This window comes from Tiliqua scincoides, chromosome 6 (assembly GCF_035046505.1).
Source record: "Tiliqua scincoides isolate rTilSci1 chromosome 6, rTilSci1.hap2, whole genome shotgun sequence".
Taxonomy (NCBI): Eukaryota; Metazoa; Chordata; class Lepidosauria; order Squamata; family Scincidae; genus Tiliqua; species Tiliqua scincoides.
The window spans coordinates 55,559,205-55,578,240 of record NC_089826.1 but is presented as its reverse complement, the minus strand read 5'-3'; the positions used below and the strand labels follow the sequence as shown (position 1 = coordinate 55,578,240).

Here is a 19,036-nt window from a genome sequence, read left to right as displayed (position 1 = left end):
ATGGGAATGAAGAAGGCTGAAGACCACTGGACTAGAGCATCACTAGGTAAAGAGCAGGCATCTGGTGCATGCTTCAGGTACCAGGAGATTGTGTCCCAGTCCTGCTCAGGTTCTTAGCAACTGTGCTAAAACAGCTTTCACTAGTGCTAGGCTTCATGGTAACCTTTTCTGCTCTAACAAGGATATTTGGCTACAGTTAACACTGCTGGGAGGGCGCAATGGGGGTGAAGAGTGAATGGGGAAGAGAGTGGACAGATAGGGTTCTGGGAGGGGGTTGGGATTGACGGTGGGGTCCTCAGTCTCCTTATTTATATATGGGGGTCATGCCATGAAAAACGTTCAAGACCACTGTGATAAAGGAAAGACAACACATGCTCAGAGTGCTCTCCAACCATAATGCTCTGCACACTTACAGTCAAATCCTACGAATCTACTCAGAAGTAACTCCTATTATAGTCAATGGGGCTTACTCCCAGGTCAGGGTGAATAGGATTGCAGCCTTACAGCCCAATCCTATCCATGTCTACTCAGAAGTAACTCCCATTATAGTCAGTGGGGCTTACTCCCAGGTCAGGGTGGACAGGATTGCAGCCTTACTTGGGAGTAAGCCCCGTTGAGTTGCACGGGCGCTTACTTCCCAGCCAACGTGCCCAGAATCACGCCCCCTCACCGCTACTCTGCCCCTACTAAGGGTTGAACTTGGGCAGCGGTGCTGGGGCGGAAGCCTCGCGTCCAGTGGGGCGAAGCAGGTGGGACGGTGGAGGAGGACTTTGTGGACCCGCCTCCGCTTTGCTGACGCTTGGGGGGGGGGGAAGCGAGAAGGAGGGGGGTGGAGTGGCGGAGGGTCCCTGGGAAGAAGCGCTGCTAGGGCTGCGAGGGAGCTGCTTCAGGGCTGGGGCTGCGAGCTGAGCGCCATGGGTGAGTTCCTCGTGGGGGAGACTCCGGGGTGCCTCCACGGACCAGCCGGAGCCCTTGGCGGCCCCTGGGGCTGCGAGGCGCTCCGCTGGCTTGCAGGGAAACTTGGAGCGGAGTTGGGCTGCCTGCGCTCGCGTCCTGGGGCGGCAGCTGGAGGCTGGGCTGGGCTGGGCTGCCCTCCCCTCGCTTCCTCCTCCTCCCCCCTGCGCCCCCCAGGGTGGGGCGGTTAGCCCGGGGCGCCAGTAGGGGAGCTGCTGGGGGGGGGAAGCCCCCCGTGCCTTGTAACTCTGCAGCCTGGCCACGCGAGAAGCTGCACTGCCCTGAGTAGTAAAGGTGGAGAAGCCCCGTTTGCTGTGGCCTCCCGCGGTTTGTGGCGGGCAGGCGCTGGGCTGGAGCTGCGTCCTGCGAGGAGTGGGGCGTCAATGTCATAGTTTGGGTTTAAGGGATGAAACTTGTTGCCTGCTCTGTGTGTGTATCTTCATTCACACAGCTGGTGCCCCTGGATGGGTTTGTGACAGTGGCGTAGCTAGAGGGGGGGCAAGCACTGAGTGTTGCAGGGAGCCTCACTGCCGTGTGCAAGGGGCCCTTCCCCTTCCCCTTTGCAAAGCACTGAGTTTTGCAGAGAGCTTTACAGCAGCAGGCAAGGGGCCCCTCTCCCTACCCTTTGGAACCAGGTGAACTCCTCTGTTTTGCCTCCCCCCCATGGGTCCAGAGGGGCCCCTTGCACTGCAGTGAGGCACCCGGCAAAACTTACAGTCCAATTCTATGCATATCTGCTCAGGAGTAAAGTCCCATTAGAGTCAGGGGGCCTTCTCCCAGGAAAGTGTGGATTGGATTGGGCTGTTAGTGCTTTGTACCCTCTCTAGCTATGCTTCTGGTTTCTGAATGGAGGCTCAGGGTCACTGACAGACCACTTATCCTTGCATAGCCTTTAACCTTTAACCTTGCCTTCATAATCTTAAATCAGAATGGGAAGCGGTTGGATTTCTGACGAAGGTGCAAGACTGTTTGGCCAGAACTTGCCTGGTTGTGTTATGAAGTGATGTGGCTCAAGTGGAGTTGTGTGGCTCAGTGAATATGGGTGAAATTCACATTTCTGCCAGCATATTGAACTAGGATTGCTAACTTTTCCCCCCCTTGATAAGAGGCTCCTGGTGCATAATAGGAGTATGTGATATTTTACTGGTTATGGGGCTTCATCTCTGTACTAGCAAAAGGTTGTATTTTTGTTTGCATTCTGAGCAGAAATTTCTCATTGTCTTGTAAATGGAAATGGGGAAAAACCTAGGGCCTAGATCCAAGTGCAGTTTATGCTGTTGACAAGTTTCAGAGATTGTGCTGATATCACTCTCTAAAAGTAAAACTGGGAAGGGGCTGCCTAAAGGAAGGCAGATGGGATGAACATGATGCCATCATGAACTTCTGTTGTGTAGTCTGCTAGCATTTATATCATCCCTTCATTACTCCCCAGTTTGTATGCTACTCACCTTCCGCCCCCTAACTTCTGTTGGTGGTGGAACTTGCAGTAGGGCCCTATCCAATGATTTTGGGAGATGGGCTGGACAATGTGGAGGCCAACAGTCCCTCAGTATCCTGGCCCCAAGCCATAAAGGGCTTTATAAATTAAAACCAGCTCCTTGAATTGGACCTAAAAACTAATTGACAACCTGTGCAGCTGCTGAGGCAGCTGCCCAATAGAGCTGAACCACCAAGTCCAAGCAACCACATGAGTCACTGCATTCTCCACTAATTTTAGTTTTCAGACTGTGTTCAAGGGTAGCCTCATGTACAGCGTATTACAGTAGTGCAACCACTAAAGCATGGACCACTGTGGCCAGGTCCAGTTGTCTTGGATATGGCCTGAGGTTGGGCAAAAGTTTCCATGGACTATGGCTGTGGATCCAGGAAAGCTGCCAAGCTGCTCACCTGTTCCTGTAGAGGAAGTATTGCCCCATTCAGAACAAGGCAAAGGTCTTGAACTTGCATTATGCATTTCTGGACAGGAGGACTGCTGTTTTATCTGGATTTAATTTCAACTTATCCACTGTTTCCAGGCAGTGTTCCTAGTACTCATCTGCCCCCTTGATATTTGATGAAAGGGAGAAATGACCCCGCTTCAAATCCCTTTGTGACCTCCCCTGGTGGTTTCATGTAGATATTGAACAGCATGGAGGATCTTGGTGGCACTTCTCAAACCAATAGTTTGAGAAGTTCCGAACAGGTGTCTTCCCCCCACCTTCTTGGCCGTCAGCCAAGAAGGAGCAGAATCACTGCAAGACAGTGTCTCCAAACCTCCATGTTGAGAAAAAAAGGACATAGTACTTTGAACTTTAGAGGTGTCTTCTGTTACCAGTGCCACATCAGAACAACCTGGAGTCTAAGGAAGTAAGTGTTTACTCTTGAGATTTCTTCAGAAACATTTGAGATAAAGGCATGTATCACACCACACATTATGCAGGAAAGTCCAGAGAGGAAACTTTGTGAGAAGTCTGAGTTTAGAAATCAAAGATAAGTAAGGGAAATACATCTTTGCAGGAAAGGATGGATGTGGATCTCCCTAGCTGCATGTCTTCTCTTCATGATGAATGGGGGGGGGGGGGAGAGAGAAAAAGAACAGGAAGGAAGCAAAGTCTGAGAATTGCACTCTAAGTAACCAAAGAACATGCATTGCCTGAGGATGAGGGGGAGAGAGAGAGATTGAGAGAGAGATCACCTTGTTCCTACCACAATCTACACAGGCTTACTGCCTCTTGCTGGTACAGGTACAATGGTACTACATTGCTGTGTACTCCCAACACCCATACATTACTGCATACTCTCAACTTGTTCAGCATTTCTGCTATCCACTGTATACCTTGGTCAGTGTTTCTCAAACTGTGGGTTGGGACCCACTAGGTGGGTCGTGAGCCAATTTCAGGTGGGTTCCCATTCATTTCAATATTTTATTTTTAATATATTAGACTTGATGCTACCATGGTATGTGACTGCATTTGGGGAAATGTTACAGACCTGTACTTTTAACAAGCTACTATGTATATTCTTTTAACAATGATAGTAAATGGGACTTACTCCTGGGTAAGTGTGGGTAGTATTGCAGCCTAGCATTGCTAAAAATTTCCCTGCTTGTTGATGTCACTTCCAGTCATGACATCACTTTTGGTGGGTCCTGACAGATTCTCCTTCTAAAATGTGTGTCCCGGTGCTAAATGCGTGAGAACCAGTGACCTAGGTGATAAAGAATGATGAAGGTTCTGGCCTTTGATAGCTTATGTCTCAATAAATTTGTTAGTCTTTAAGTATTGTTACTTTTGCAATGCACTAAAAACGTAAGAGCCCTATTGATCTACCCAGAAACATATTTAGTCCAACATCCCATTTCCCACATTGGCACACCAGTTACTTCAGGATACTCCATAAGCAGGAGATGCACACGTACCCCTCTTCCACTATTGCTCCCTTACAAATGGTACGTAGATACTGTTAACTGTACTGGAATCGTGTTCAAGCCATCTTGTTTCATGGCTTAGAATGGTCTTAGGATTCCTCTTTAATTTATGCTTATATGAATCTACTGCGTTGAGCACTGGGATCCTCTGATTTAGGAAATTAAGTTAAAACACAGAAAGGTGGAGGGGAAACAGAAACAAACAAAGAAGAAAATAACAAGAAAATAACTTGCTTAGTCATTTCTTTTCCTGTGTGTGTGTGTGTGTGTGTGTGTGCGTGCGTGCGTGCATGTGCGCGCGCGTGCATGTGTGTTGGTTTTTTTGTTTTCCCTGCTAGTAAACAACCCATCTCTGGAAGCAAGGCAAGAGTTCATTGCTTCTGAAGAATGTCCTTAGTCTGACTGTAGCTCCAAGATGCAAAAAGTACTGCTGGAGTAGAAAATCAAATTATTCGTTTTTTTCATGCTACAATGCCCCTAAGCTGTGGAATCTGGAGTATTCCTCATACAGAAGCCTGGGAGAGGGGTAAAAAAGTCAACTACAATTTGTTCAGTTCTAATTCTTACCTCCTCTTGATTCCTCTGTGGCTTTGATGTCAGCATGTGTGTAACCTATAACTGCTGGTACACCACTGAAAGGCAAAACCTTTCTGCTCTGTCGAATTTGGTGATGCCAGAATAACAGTTTTGCATTGATGTTTAGCTTTTCTTTGTGTTACTATTTGCTTATGAATACAGTACATGCATTTCCTAGAATGGTACTTCCTGAACTTTACCATAATGAGTTTTTAAAGACCCAAATTAAGGATCGGTTGGGTTGGAGGGAAGTTGTGTTATATATTATGTTTTAGTTATGTTGTAAGCCATTTTAAGCTGCCCCTTGGACTGGGAAAAGCAAAATATAAGTATCTTAAATAAAATAAAAGAAGAGCAACTCCAGACAGGTAGCTTCCAGGGGGGTAGCTATGGTATGCTGCTGTAACTTGTTCCTTTTCTTTGACTGTCTAGCACAGGGGTGTCAAACTTGTTTGATACAGAGGGCCGAAGCTAGCCTGCTGAGGGTCTGAAATGACATCATTAGGCAGAAAGTGATGTCATTAAGCCATTTCTGCCCAGTGTTGCATATACACACAACAGGGACCAAATGTGTACACCTGTGTGCCAGGCAAAAATGTGTTAAGCAGAAAGTGACATCATAAAGCACATAGTGGCTGGAAATAAGCACTTTGTTCTCGCAGAGAAACTCATTAGCTGCAAATGACAGAAGAGAAAAATGTGCACATCATGCCCATATTTTCAAGATATGAGAGACTCCAAATATCAAAATTGGGAGAGTCCTATTATAAGGAGGGCCATATTTGGTCCACAGGCCTTATGTTTGACACCCTTGGTCTAGCACTTCTCTATTAAAGGAGTGTCTATTTGGGGCTGTGTGGTTCAGCAAGGGTATAGAAAGGTTGATCAACGTTCAGTGGATACTGTGATGAAACAGTTGTGGTTCATTGTGGAGGATTTTCCCCTCCAATTCTGAGGTGCTTCAGGTGCCAAAGGAGCTAGCCAAGCAGAGAGCCGGTGGGTAGTGCTAAGGAAAAGGTCATCAGGCCTGAAGAGACTCTCATTCCTTTGCGCTTCTGACTGGGCAAGACAGGGAGAGCCCACTTTCTGGGGATTAGAGTGGAAGGTTGCTGGGAAGAGCCCAAGGTACATAGACAGGGACCAAGTATCAGCCAGGAGTGTCAGGTTCTGTTTATGTTGGCCTGTCCTCCCCCTCCAGACATTGGAAGCTCTTGGTCAACTCAGCTCAAGCTAGGTTGAGTTGGGATCCAGATTCTTAACCTAGAGTCCAGCAGGACTCCAGCACACATGAGGCTTTCCTGCAGAGCCAGCATCATTTAGGGGTCCTTGATCTGTGAGCAAACAAACCTGTTTATACTGTTTTTCCCTTCTGTTGATCCATTTGTTAATAAAACCTCTTTGTTTAAAGCCTCTGCCATGTTCTGGGATCAGCGGATTTGTCAGCCTCCCTGCTATGCAGGTACTACTGTCAGAGTGAGAGCAATAACAACCCTGAATACTATTATTGAAGAGGGACTTTACCCAGGGAAGCCCCTCTGGGATCCCATGAGCTGGTGGCAGCAGACTAAAACTGAGTCTTGTCCCACTAAGCCAGTGCTGTTCAAACTGGGGCGTCGCGACGCCCCAGCCTGAGGGCCCTGGTCTCTGCCCACTTAAGGGGCGGGGGCAGCCTAGAGGTGGGGGAAAGGCAGCGGCGTGATCCCCAGGATTGTGCCACTCAGGGGGCTGCAGGGGCTTGGGTGCACTTACCCAAGCCTCCTGCAGCCTCCCTGGGAGCCCGGCGGAGCTTCTGGCAGGGCTCCCCACAGCAGGGAGAGTGGATGGGGAGCGATCGTGCTCCACTTCCGCTTTAGCAGGGGCGGGGCGCGATCGCTCCGCATCCACTCTTCCTGCTGCGGGGAGCCCTGCCAGAAGTTGCTCCAGGTTTCCTGTACCCCAGGGAGGCTGCAGGAGGCTTGGGAAAGTGCACCCAAGCCCCTGCAGCCCCCTGAGCAGCGAGATCCTGGGGATTGCGCCACTGCCTTCCTCTGCCCCCGCTGCCTCCTCCCCCCACCCCTGCAAAGACTTACTGGCGAGTTTGAGAACCACTGCACTAAGCTGTGCATCCAAATGCATAGAGTGGGGAATGGGAAGGGAGTGAGTGCCTGCCAGTGGGTGCTATTGCCCTGGATCAGATGGGTGGTTGCTGAAAGTTCCCCTTGCTCTTCATGACAGATACCTACAAGGATAATGATGGCTTAGAAAGAAAATTTAATGATGAGTAGCTGAAGGAGCCGATAACTTCCAGAGGGGTAACTACAGTATGTTACAGTAAGACCAACAAACAGTCTTGTGGCACTTTAAAGACTAATTTGTTATTGCATAAACTTTGATTGTAATCTACAAACATTTATACTACAATAAATTAGTCTTTACGATGCCACATGACTCTCTTGTTTTAAGGAAAGGAAAATAGAGGTAATTTTTAATGTATCTTGAGACAAACAATTGTTTTACATGTTGACCAGGATGGGGCCACATACTTCAATAAAAGGAAGATTTAATGTAAACATTAAGAGGAAATAGTCTGTATCTCTAACACGGTGTACAATGGAATAAGTTGCCTAAAAAAGGAAAAGAAACTCATTGAAAGTTTGTTTGATTTAAATAATTGAATACCAGTTAGCACCCCAGCTAACTGGGCCAAGAGGCACCTTCTAAAGTGGTGTCCTCTTATATTTAGCAGAAGAGTAACTGTCCTTCTTTACCCCAGTGTGGTGTCTTTTCCAGTGGCTGTTGCTCATATCTTTTCTCTATCTCTTTTTAGACTGTGAGCCTTTTAGGACAGACCCATTTATTGATTTATTTTGCTGTGTAAACCGCTTTGTGAACTACTCCTGTTGAAAACTGATATATTGTTGATGATATATTTGTCAAGTTGCCTTTGGTGTAGGACTAGGGGACCCATTTGTTAATTTTAGTAGTTACCCTGTGAATTTGTGGGCATCGTTGCTGAAATGCAATATTTCCTTTATGATGTTAATGGATGTGAAATCTGCGGATACCATATAATCCAGAACTATTAGAAGACATATAGCTTCTTGTGTTTTATTTAACAACTCTTGCATTAGGAGTGTTACCCTAGCAACATTGTTGATTCTTGATGCTAGGTGCACTAACTCTAATAGTGTCTCATGTGGATTACTTCCAACTCTAATCCCTAGGTACTATTTTACATTCAGTGTAAGAATTGTCATCACCTATTAAGTGGACAGTTAATACTTTTGTTCTTAGAACCATTTGTTATTCTAGGGTGTACTGTATTGTAGGTGTGGTGTAGTGCAAGCACCTGTGAGGGGTGCAGCTGTGGGCAGATTATTTGTCAATCGTAGTTAAAATCTTCATTTTAAAAAACACACTCAATTGTATTACAAGTATAATTTGCTGTTACTAAATGGCTAAAATATTGCAATTTGGTTAGAATAGAACAATTCTATTTTTATATAGAAATATATAAAATATGTTCTGATCTGTTTAGAGAGAGTAGTTGCTTAGAGACTTGCAGTGCAATCCTATTCATGTCTATTCCGAAGTGAGTCTAATTGAATTCAGTAGGACTTGCTCTCAAGTAAGTGTACAGGTATAACCTAATTATCTATGGATTTTTTTACCTTTGGTTTTAACTCAATGAGAAGGGCCCTTTAAAAGAAAAATATTTAATAGCCTCGTTAATGTGAGAGAGGGCAGCCAGCTGACCATCAATCATTTTCTCTCCAGGCACTTAGAACAGCTTCATTCCAAGGCAAGCAACCCCTCCCTTCCCCCTGATCTGAAAGAAAGATAATCACCTTGCATTCTTTCCCAGCACTGCGCTCTAGGTGAAGGAAGGGGTTGCTGCCACATAATGATGCCTTTCTAAGCACCTGGAGAGACTGATTGATGGATTGTCTGCCTAATGACTCTGTTTTACATTGCAAAGGTCAGCAAGTCGATTTTAAATCACCTAGCAAAGAGACATTGTTTTTTAAATGGATTTGCTTTAACGAAATTTTTGCCATCCATGTGAGTTCTGGGAACAGAACCCTCACGAATAACAAGACTCAACCAGTATACAGAATTCCAGCCCATGTAATCCCATGCACCCATGCATGGAAGTTCATTTTGGTGAGTTGAATAGAACTTATTTCTAAGTACAGTGGTGCCTCGCATAACGAAATCAATTCGTTCCGCGAGTCCTTTCATTATGCGAGTTTTTCGTTTTGCAAAGTGCGTTTTCCCATAGGAATGCATTGAAATTTAATTAATGCGTTCCTATGGGCAAAAAAAGTCAGAACAAAGTCAAATTTGGTTTACAAAGTGTTTATTAAGTGCTCTTTAAAGACATACCGTATTTTTTGCTCCATGTAAAGTGAACAGCAGTCAACAGTGGCATTAAGAACCATTATCACTGTCATTAACAAATGGAGAGACTTAAAGGTTTGAGTACTCTAGTTTTCTGGAAACCACAAGAACTCATTAGGGTGAATGGGATCATAAACTGACATGAAGATCCCCCCGTCTTAGGGTGAATTGGATCATAAACAGACATGAAGAGCCCCCCCTTATTAGGGTGAATGGGATCAGGCTTGCGGGGAGGAGGCTGCGATGACAGGTTGCTGGGGGGGGCTTACATTCAGGTGCTGGATGAGGTGAGTGAAGGCACCCCTCCCCTGCTGTGTGAGTGTGGGGGGGCAGAGCATCTGTGTGTGTAAGAGAAGGGGGCAGCCTGTGTGTGTGAGAGAGGGGGGAAAGTGTTTGTGTTGCAGAGAAGTTGTGATGCTCCAGGCTTGGGGTGGGGGGAAAGAGAGGCTGTGATGCTCCAGGCTTGTGGGGGGGGGGAGAGGCTGCGATGCTCCAGGCTTGGGGAGAGAGAGGCTGGGATGCTCCAGGCTTGTGGGGGGGGGGAAGAGAGAGGCTGCAATGCTCCAGGCTTGGGCGGAGAGAGGCTGGGATGCTCCAGGCTTGCAGGGGGGGGAAGAGAGGCTGGGATGCTCCAGGCTTGTGGAGGGGGGGGGGAAGAGAGAGGCTGGGATGCTCCAGGCTTGCAGGGGGGGGGGGAAGAGAGGCTGCGATGCTCCAGGCTTGGGGGGAGAGAGGCTGGGATGCTCTAGGCTTGCAGGGGGGGGGAAGAGAGAGGCTGGGATGCTCCAGGCTTGGGGGGGGGGAGAGAGAGGCTGCGATGCTCCAGGCTTGGGGAAAGAGAGGCTGTGATGCTCCAGGCTTGCGGGGGGAGGCACAAAAACGGGCGGGAGCAAGAACGTGCATCCCCTGACAGGCACACAGGAGCCTGGCCCTGTGAGTGAGTGAGTGAGTGAGTGAGGGGTGGTGAAGAGAGCGTAAGTGTGTGTTTGAGAGGGAGGGAGGGATGCTGACTGACCCGCTGCTGCGCGAGGAAACCCCAAGAACTCATCATCCTTCCTTAGGGTGAATGTGAGCATAAACTGGCATGACGATCCCCCCCTTCTTAGGGTGAATGTGAGCATAAACTGGCATGAAGATCCCCCCCCCTTCTTAGGGTGAATGTGAGCATAAACTGGCATGAAGATCCCCTCCTGAAAACAAAACAAAACAAAATTCGTCTTGCGAAGCACGGGTCATAAAAATTCGTTGTGCGAGTCACCAAAAATCGCAAAACGCTTTCGTTCTGCGAGTTTTTCGGTGCGCGAGGCATTCGTTATGCGAGGCACCACTGTAGTCATGAAGAGGATTGCGCTGAGAGTTATCGCCAACAATTATAAGGAGTAAAAGTGTGTCATGAAGGACACATGGATCTTAGCAGTGCTTACAGCAGTGCATTGGCTGAGAGGACAACCTTTTTCCAAGCACCAACTAATGACTGAAGAAGTAGATGACTGAGACTTATGAATTAAGAACATAAGAAGAACTAGATCAGGCCATAGGCCCATCTAGTTCAGCTTCCTGTATCTCAAAGTGGCCCAGCAAGTGACTCAGTACACAAGACAACAAGGGACCTGCATCCTGGTGCCACTCCCTTGCACCTGGCATTCTGAGCTAGCCTACTTCTAAAATCAGGAGGTTGCACATTCCCATCATGGCCTGTAACCTGTGATGGATTTTTCCTGCAGAGATTTGTCCAATCCCCTTTTATAGGTATTTAAGCCAGATGCCATCACCACATCCTATGGCAAGGAGTTCCACAGACTAACTACACACTGGATAAAGACATATTTTCTTTTGTCTGTCCTAACTCTACCAACACTGGGAGACATGGGACATGCCCAATTGGTACATGGCCAATTTGAATTTTGCATTTTGATTACCTTCCTAGGTAATCTTATGTGAGTCACTCCTTCTCAACTTTAACTCTTTAACTGCATGAGAATAATCATACTTCTTTTACAAAGTAAGATGTAAGGATTGCATCTAGATAATATGTATGAAGTGCTTTATAAAAGTGCTATATGAATGCTTAAAGACACTTTGAACATTCTGAAAGCATTACGCAGTATAAGTATTTCTCATGTTATGCCTATCGACCCAAAATAGCATTTCAGTTGTTCTATGTTAATTTATATCCACTGACTTTTGTATAGTACACTGTTGCTTTGACTTTTAAAAATGTTACCTTAACACACTTGTAGTGCAATTCTATCTTGTGCTGGAACAGGTAGGCTACAAGGCCTGTGCTGTATCCAGTGCAAAAAAGCTCCCAAAGTGGCTCAGCCCAGAGGTAAAGGTAAGCAACCCAGCCCTGGGTAAGCCACCACAGCCCCATTGGGTCTTCACAGACTTGCGTTGCCTCAGGAGGTGGCATAAGTCCAAGGAGAATCTAGCAGCTTTCAGCCTTTGAAGTCAGTGCAGAGGCTGGATTCAGCCACCGCAAGCAGGTACATGTACACTTCTGTACTGCAGCGAGTCATGGAGTCTTCACTCACAACAGGAGAGTAAACTGAATGCTTTCCACATGCGCTACCTCCAACGCATCCTCTGTATCACCTGGCAGAACAAAGTTTCAAACAACACTGTCATGGAACGAGCTGGAATCCCTAGCATGTATGCACTGCTGAAACAGAAACGCCTGCGTTGGCTCAGTCATGTCGTGAGAATGGGCGATGGTCAGATCCCAAAGGATCTCCTCTATGGAGAACTTGTGCAGGGAAAGTGCCCTATGGGTAGACCACAGCTGTGCTACAAGGATATCTGCAAGAGGGATCTATAGGAACGGACCTCAACAGGTGGGAAACCCTGGCCTCTGAGCATCCTGCTTGGAGGCAGGCTGTGCAGCATGGCCTCTCCCAGTTTGAAGAGACACTTGCCCAACAGACTGAGGCAAAGAGGCAAAGAAGGAAGGCCCACAGCCAGGGAGACACACCAGGGACAGACTACATTTGCTCCCAGTGTGGAAGGGATTGTCACTCCCGAATTGGCCTTTTCAGCTACACTAGACGCTGTTCCAGAACCACTTTTCAGAGCGCGATACCATAGTCTTTCGAGACTGAAGGATGCCAGTGAATGAGGTGAGCAATACCTGGCCAGGATAAGAGAAGCAAGACAGGCTTCACATTTTAAAGTATAATAAAAACTCAACTGGAAGTTAATTATAATTTGAAGACTGTGCAAAGTTATATATTGCACAATAAAACCAAATTGTTGACCATTTAGTGACTTGAGTGTAGAAGGCCTCAATGTTTGAGATGAATGGTGTTGCCCACGCTCCCCTCATACACATGCACGCAGGTTTACCACAACATGGGAACACACATTCAATCTCGGGCTGAGGTCCCCCCAACCCAGAATTAAACTACACTGGGGAACTTATAACTTAAGAGGCTGAAATGCAGTATATAGCTACTTGGGACCACTGACTGAATAGAGACAACCTCAAAGTGCCTCTACTTAACCATGAGACGCAGTTTTCCAAAAGAACATGATAGGTTTGATTAAGAGAGAGAGAGAGAGAAATAAGAAAAAGGCAATGCTTTCTTCAAGATCCATTGCATAGAGATTTCAGTTGTTGTGGGTGAGACACTATTTGTAAAAAGCTCCATTTGGACAGGCATGGATTAATTGAAGGAGGGAAAGAGAGAGAGCCAGACCACCAGCTGGGTTGAGTTTCCTCTGCCAGAGATGATCCAATGGGGCAGAAGAAGATTAGTGGGAGGTTTAAAACAAGCACTTGGGAATGGAAGCTTTTATAAGGGATAAGGAGTTATTATGAGGGATAAAAGGAGAGAAAATAATTCTTATCCTTAGTCTACTGCAGTGATGGTGAACCTATGACACGCGTGTCCAAGGTGACACGCCATGATGTTCTGCATGCCAGTATTCATCAACACATGACAATAACTGAGTTTGTTTTACTTGTATTTTATTTTTACAATTATTTGACTTTCTTTATATAATTCATAGCAACGCACATGATTGGACTGTATTTTTTTTTTTAATAAATGTATATGTAAAGAATTGTTTCTCTTTTGTTTGGGGCGGTTGACACACCTCTTGAACAAAATTCAAGTTATCTACCAGATTTTTGATATTCTAAGCCCTAAAGGTTTTCCATCAATGGTCTGCTGGCTGGAATGGAGTATGATGTCCTTCTGCAAAGCAAGATTGCATGGTTTCAGATTCCAGGAAAAAAGAAAAATGCAGCCAGAAAGGAACCTTGAGTTGGGCAGGAAAAGTAGCTCCTCTGAAGGTGAGGGCAGGTGAGGGCTTTCTATTTGGGGAAAAATGTAACCAACACCAGACAGCGTGGGAGACAATACCAAAACAAACAGTGTGGATATCTTCAGTAGGTAACAAAATGCCTAAAATTCTGTTCCCAGAGCAGCGGTAATTACGGGACTTTGAACAAAGAATACAAAGACATTCCTGGGTGAATAATGGTATCTGGAGAATCTCCTGGGTGTGCAGCCAGGAGTTTTCTGGACTTACTGGAGTTAAGGTGTGACCTTTCAGGAAACCACAGTGGAGAGGTTCCTGAGGAGACAAAGGGTATGGGAGGGTGTGGGCTGAACCCTTGCTTAGGTCATTGTTGGAAGAGGCTTCCTGGAGAAAGAGACTGAAAAGGCTCTCCAAGTGGCCTGGCCACTGGGCAGATAGGCTTAACTTGTTTTGCAGGAAGACTGAAGCTTGCAAGAGAGGTTATGCCAAGGTGGAGAGCCTGAATTTACAAAACCTCAGAGGAAGGTGGCACTCAACGCCCCATAGTGCTACAACTTTCCATTTCAATCAATTGGCCTTTAGTGGCATGGTCTTGATTAGAGGGAGCTGTGTATTGCCCCCTCCAGGGTGAAGTCCTGACTGACTTTTGGGCATGTCAGCAAAGGAACCAAGATGGACTTTGGAGAGTGTGGAAAATGAGGTCATTAGCAACAGCTGAGTTTTGTTTTCATAATTTCAGTTACTGCAGAATTCATGGATGAGTGGAGAATGCAGGAGAGTTCTTCAGTTACTTTCACATTGGCTTCTGAAAGGGCAACAGCTCTTCCAAGGCTCTGCCTAATTGTAATGCAACATGGTCACTAAAAAATCTGTCATGGAAACACTGCTTTTGGTTTTGCAGCGATCGTTCTTCAGAGTGCTTCTGCAAACATCTTAATGGTGACATCCCTAGTGAAACTCAAGTCAAGTGCATTTGCTTAATTGTGGAAGCAATTCGTTTTATGTTTTTTGCCTGCAGTATGATCCTGGTCCCCAGTTGGAATGAAGAGCTGGAATGTAGAGAACCCGTGAAGTATATATATATTTTTCTTTTTGCATATTTGTTTGCTGCTATTACAGCACGGTATTCACCTATTATCATGTGTTCTGCAGAATTGGTTCTCATTCCTGTTTTTAGGAGTTGTCTTCATAGTTTAGGCTAGATATGTGCATAATGATTATCATGTGGTTGAGAACCACTCCTAAAAATATCTGTTACCACAGGCAGAAAACCTTTCAACCTTTGTCTTCCTTCCACCCTGGAAAATTTTTTATGAAAGCAAAAGTTTTCCATTCAGTTACAAAAACTCAAAACAAAAAGCTCAAAGACAACTTGGTTATTTGGAAGACAGTAGTTAATTTATATGATATTAAGAAGGATCTTGCATACAGAAAGCTACCTTTAATTTAATTTGCCTTTGATTTCATGTTGTTGCCATAAAGTAGTGTTGGGAGTATAAACTTCAGTGCCTTGCAAAGGCTTCTATTATTGGATTGTGGGGGAAAATGTGTGAAAACAAAACAAATTTACCCAGCTGTGGAGAACTGTCTAATTCTTTATTCGTGTTACTTTGTCTTGCAGGTACTTTTTTGAAACAAAATTGAACCTGTTGCAAAAACCATTTCAAAGCAAGAGTAATATTTAGTTTTTTCTTTGCTTGTCTACTGTTGAGGTGATTTGAGATTACCTAGCATGCTGTAAACAAAATGATAAACCTCACAGCTGGCACTGTAATAGTTCCATAGTTCTATAGTGTTCATATAATCTGTTGGGGTTTTTTCAGATTGCTTGCATTAATAAAGTTTTTGAAATAATCATACTGATGTGCTTAAACACCTGAATTTATGGGCAAGAACTAAATTTGCATGCAACTCAAATTTAATTTGCAACACCATTTCTCTATTACACACCTGGGATAGAGCTAGAATAGATGTTTGCAGTCTGCCACATAATATGGCCCACTGCTTAACCATAGTTATTTGCACCACAGACTGTACCCCTATGTATTTTTCATAGAAGGATTATATTCATCTTTCATGTAGCATTGTGGCAATGTATTTTGAGTTGCAACGTAATAGCTGTTCTTCATTATAGAAATTTCAGAGCACCATGAAAGGCTCCCAACAGATTTGGAAAGAATTTTAAAAATCTTTCAATGGAACATCTTTTTTTAAAAAAATGGAGAACTAATTAGCAATATCAGTAGGAGCTCCTGTTTTCTAGACTGGAGTTGTTCGTGGCTGCTTTGGTGCAGAAATATAATTTGGATGATTTACTTTAGAGAGTGCAAGGTGTTAAATGCTAGACAGTAATTGCCCATCACTGCCGCTGTTATCAAAGACCACTAACTGTCAGCAGTGGAGAGTGTGTGTGTCAGAATTTTGTCGTCTATAATGGAAGCTCCATTTGCTATCAGTGCTGCTACCACTGAAAACCTTTAGTGACAGTAGCTAAAGGACAACAAAGAGTCTTGTGACGCCTCAAAGATTCATAGGCTAATTTCAGCATATGTTGAAATAAATGTCTCAGAGCCCGGTATTATGCCTGTCTACTCAGAAGTCCCATTATAGTCAAAGGGACTTACTCCCAGCAAAGTGTGGATAGGATTGCAGCCTCAGGGCCCAATCCTATCCAACTTTCCAGCACCTGTGCAGCTGCAATGCAACCCGGAGGCAAGGGAACAAACATCCCCTTACTTTGTGGAGGACTCCCTCCCACCACAGAATGCAGTGCACACCCCATTGGCACGGCTGCACCAGTGCTGGAACGTTGGATAGGATTTGGCCCTAAGTGTTTACAGTGTCACAGGACTCTTTGGTGTGCTGCTACGTGCTAACAAGACTACTCCTCTTGCAGTTAGTAGCGGGTCCAATCCTATCCAGTGGGTGTGCATTGTATCCTGCTGTGTTTGGGCAGTCACAAAGGCCTCAAGGTAAGGGAATGTTTATTCCTTTATCTTGGGGCTACATTGCGACTACATTGGCACTGGAAAATTGGTTAGGATTGGGTGTTAAGAGCAGACAAACTCAATTTTGTGGCATCTGTTTTGTACATTAATTGTTATAATTTCTTTGTGTGATAAAGATTTTGTTAGCCACCTTTAACATCTCAGTGGAATGGAGGAATATAAATTCCTAATGGTTTTGGCTTTACATTCAGTTCTGAGTACCCTTGAGTGGATACAGTGACGTTCGTGGCATCTGTTATCATTCACTTATTGTTGTTACTTTTGTTGTGCTTTTATTGCAATGGTCTTTTTAGATTGCAAGGCACCTTGAGTGCCTCCTTTTAGGTGGATTAGAAATGTTTTAAAAATCAAACAAGGCTTTAAGGGTTGCTGATAAATGACTGCTTGGGGTCAAGGAAAGAAAATGACAATCTGCTTTCTTTGGGTCTGCCTCTGAGAATGAACCTTGATTATTATTATTATATATTGCCTGTGGAATTGAAAGAGATCTTTTGATGCTGTGCTTATTTAATTCTCTTTATCTCTGCACTGTAGTTGGTCGGAAGTGGGTTGGAACGAAGCAGCAACAAATAAATTATATTTCATTCCATCCAGTAGAGGGCAGTGCACCTTTGCATTCTAGTTGTGCATTGCGAACTGGAGCTACGTGTGAAAATCGGTTGTCATTTTGTTCTTTCCTCTCTTTTTTTAGAACAGATAGTAGAACTTAAGTTGCAGACATCTTTAAGTTTAAAGTCACTGGCAGTGTCTGTCTAATGTAGAAAAAATAAAGCCGCTTGGCAATTAGACTTTGTTGTTGTAGATGTTTGGTATTGCTGTTGCTTACATATTGACTTGTCAGCCCTAGAAACCATGCACAAGGTGGGTGAGAGGCTCTGTCGTACCCTAAAAATCCCCTCTCCTGTGTAGCTACATATGCCCGAGAAAGTTGGTTACAATTGGGCCTTTAGAAGCTGCAATTCTGACCTATATCAGACCCATATCAGACCTATAGCCTCAGTCGTGTGTCAACAATTTCTATTGTGCTGCTGTATTAGGTTCCTTTTTAACCCTGGTTCTCTGAACCTTTGCTCCTGCAAGATCTCCTACTCTTCTCAGCCACTGCTCCCTCAGTGTTGTCTCTTCCTCTTCCCTAGCGCACAGAGTTGACCTGTTTCTATGTGTCCTTCTGTCCAGCACAGTTTGTCCTATTGTCTCTGAATCCAGCCATTTTTAACAACTGTGTGCCTATTCGTGGTGTGCCGCGAATAGTCTGCAGGTGTGCCGTGGGAGTTTGAGGGAGGGCCATTTATTAGTAGGGCCACTGGCGGATGTAAGCCCCCCACCAATAGCACAGTCTGCCTTGTCAATTGTCAAAATCCTTATGGTGTGCCGTGACAATTTTAGTACCTTTTTAGCGTTCCATGAGATGAAAAAAGGTTGAAAACCAGTGTCTTAAACACTAGTCCTGCTCCTCCAGCTGTCCCTGGGCATCAAAACTGTTTACATGTTCTGTACTCAGTTTATTGCATCAGGAAGTTTTTTCTTGGAACCGGAAATGCACCTGTATTTTGGCAGGTTCGCATCTGGCAGGGGGTGTGGTCTGAAGGTTGAGCTGTTGCCTTGCCTGATAATGCTAAGCAGGATCAGCTGCTGGGTGGGAGACCAAGATTGAAAGACTGAGAGGCTACTGGTACAGCTCTGTGGATTAGTGGAGTGTGGAGGAGACATCTGGGGAAAAATGGGTAATATTTTTGTGAAACCGATCTGAAGCTTGGTGCAGCTTCCTGTGAGTGCTTGGAAAGTGCAAGAGTTAGCTACTAAGATGATGACTATACTATGAAAAGAAACATCTGGAGAAATGGAGGTTCTTTGAGATTTTTCTTATGGAATAATACTTGTAAAAATCCCATTGGAAAATGGGGTTTATGTTCAGCTTGCCTTTTGTAAACTGCCTTGAGTCTATGAGAAAGATGATATATAAATACCAAAATACAGCATTTGTCAAACTGTGGGTCAGGACCCACTAGGGTGAGTTGCGAGCCAATTTCAGATGGGTTACATAGCACCTAGCTCAGCCGCCATTGAAAATACTGACCTGAAAATACAGGGTACAGAGCTGCTGGGCAGGGCGGGGTCCCAGTGGGAGAGAGGCATGGTGCTCTGGATATGAGTAAGTGGGAAGATGGGACACTGGAAGGGCTATGTGGTCTGAGTTGGATCCAAGTCTGCATTCTGCTTGGACTTCTGAGTTGGAATGTTTAAGTCCTAGCTATGCTAAATAACAGCATGAGCGCTCTGTGTAATGGGACCTTTGGCTGAGCTTGGCTTAGGTTTGAAGCCTAGACTGATGATGTCACTTCCAGCCATGACGTCATTTCTGTTGGGTCCCAATAGATTATCATTCTAAAAAAGAAGGTCCCAGTGCTAAAAAGTTTGAGAACCACTACCATAATAAATACATTTCCTG

The 19,036-nt window shown here is 45.1% G+C and overlaps 1 protein-coding gene across 1 annotated transcript in view; it reads left to right on the top strand.

Moving 5' to 3' along the window:
* The first annotated feature begins 837 nt into the window (after positions 1-837).
* Positions 838-19,036, top strand: part of GPM6A (glycoprotein M6A) — a 218,913-nt gene continuing 200,714 nt past the window's right edge. Inside the window, exon 1 of the mRNA XM_066631764.1 lies at positions 838-918. Coding sequence (XP_066487861.1) covers positions 915-918 — 4 coding nt within the window. The 5' untranslated portion in view covers positions 838-914. The remainder of the gene's footprint in view (positions 919-19,036) is intronic.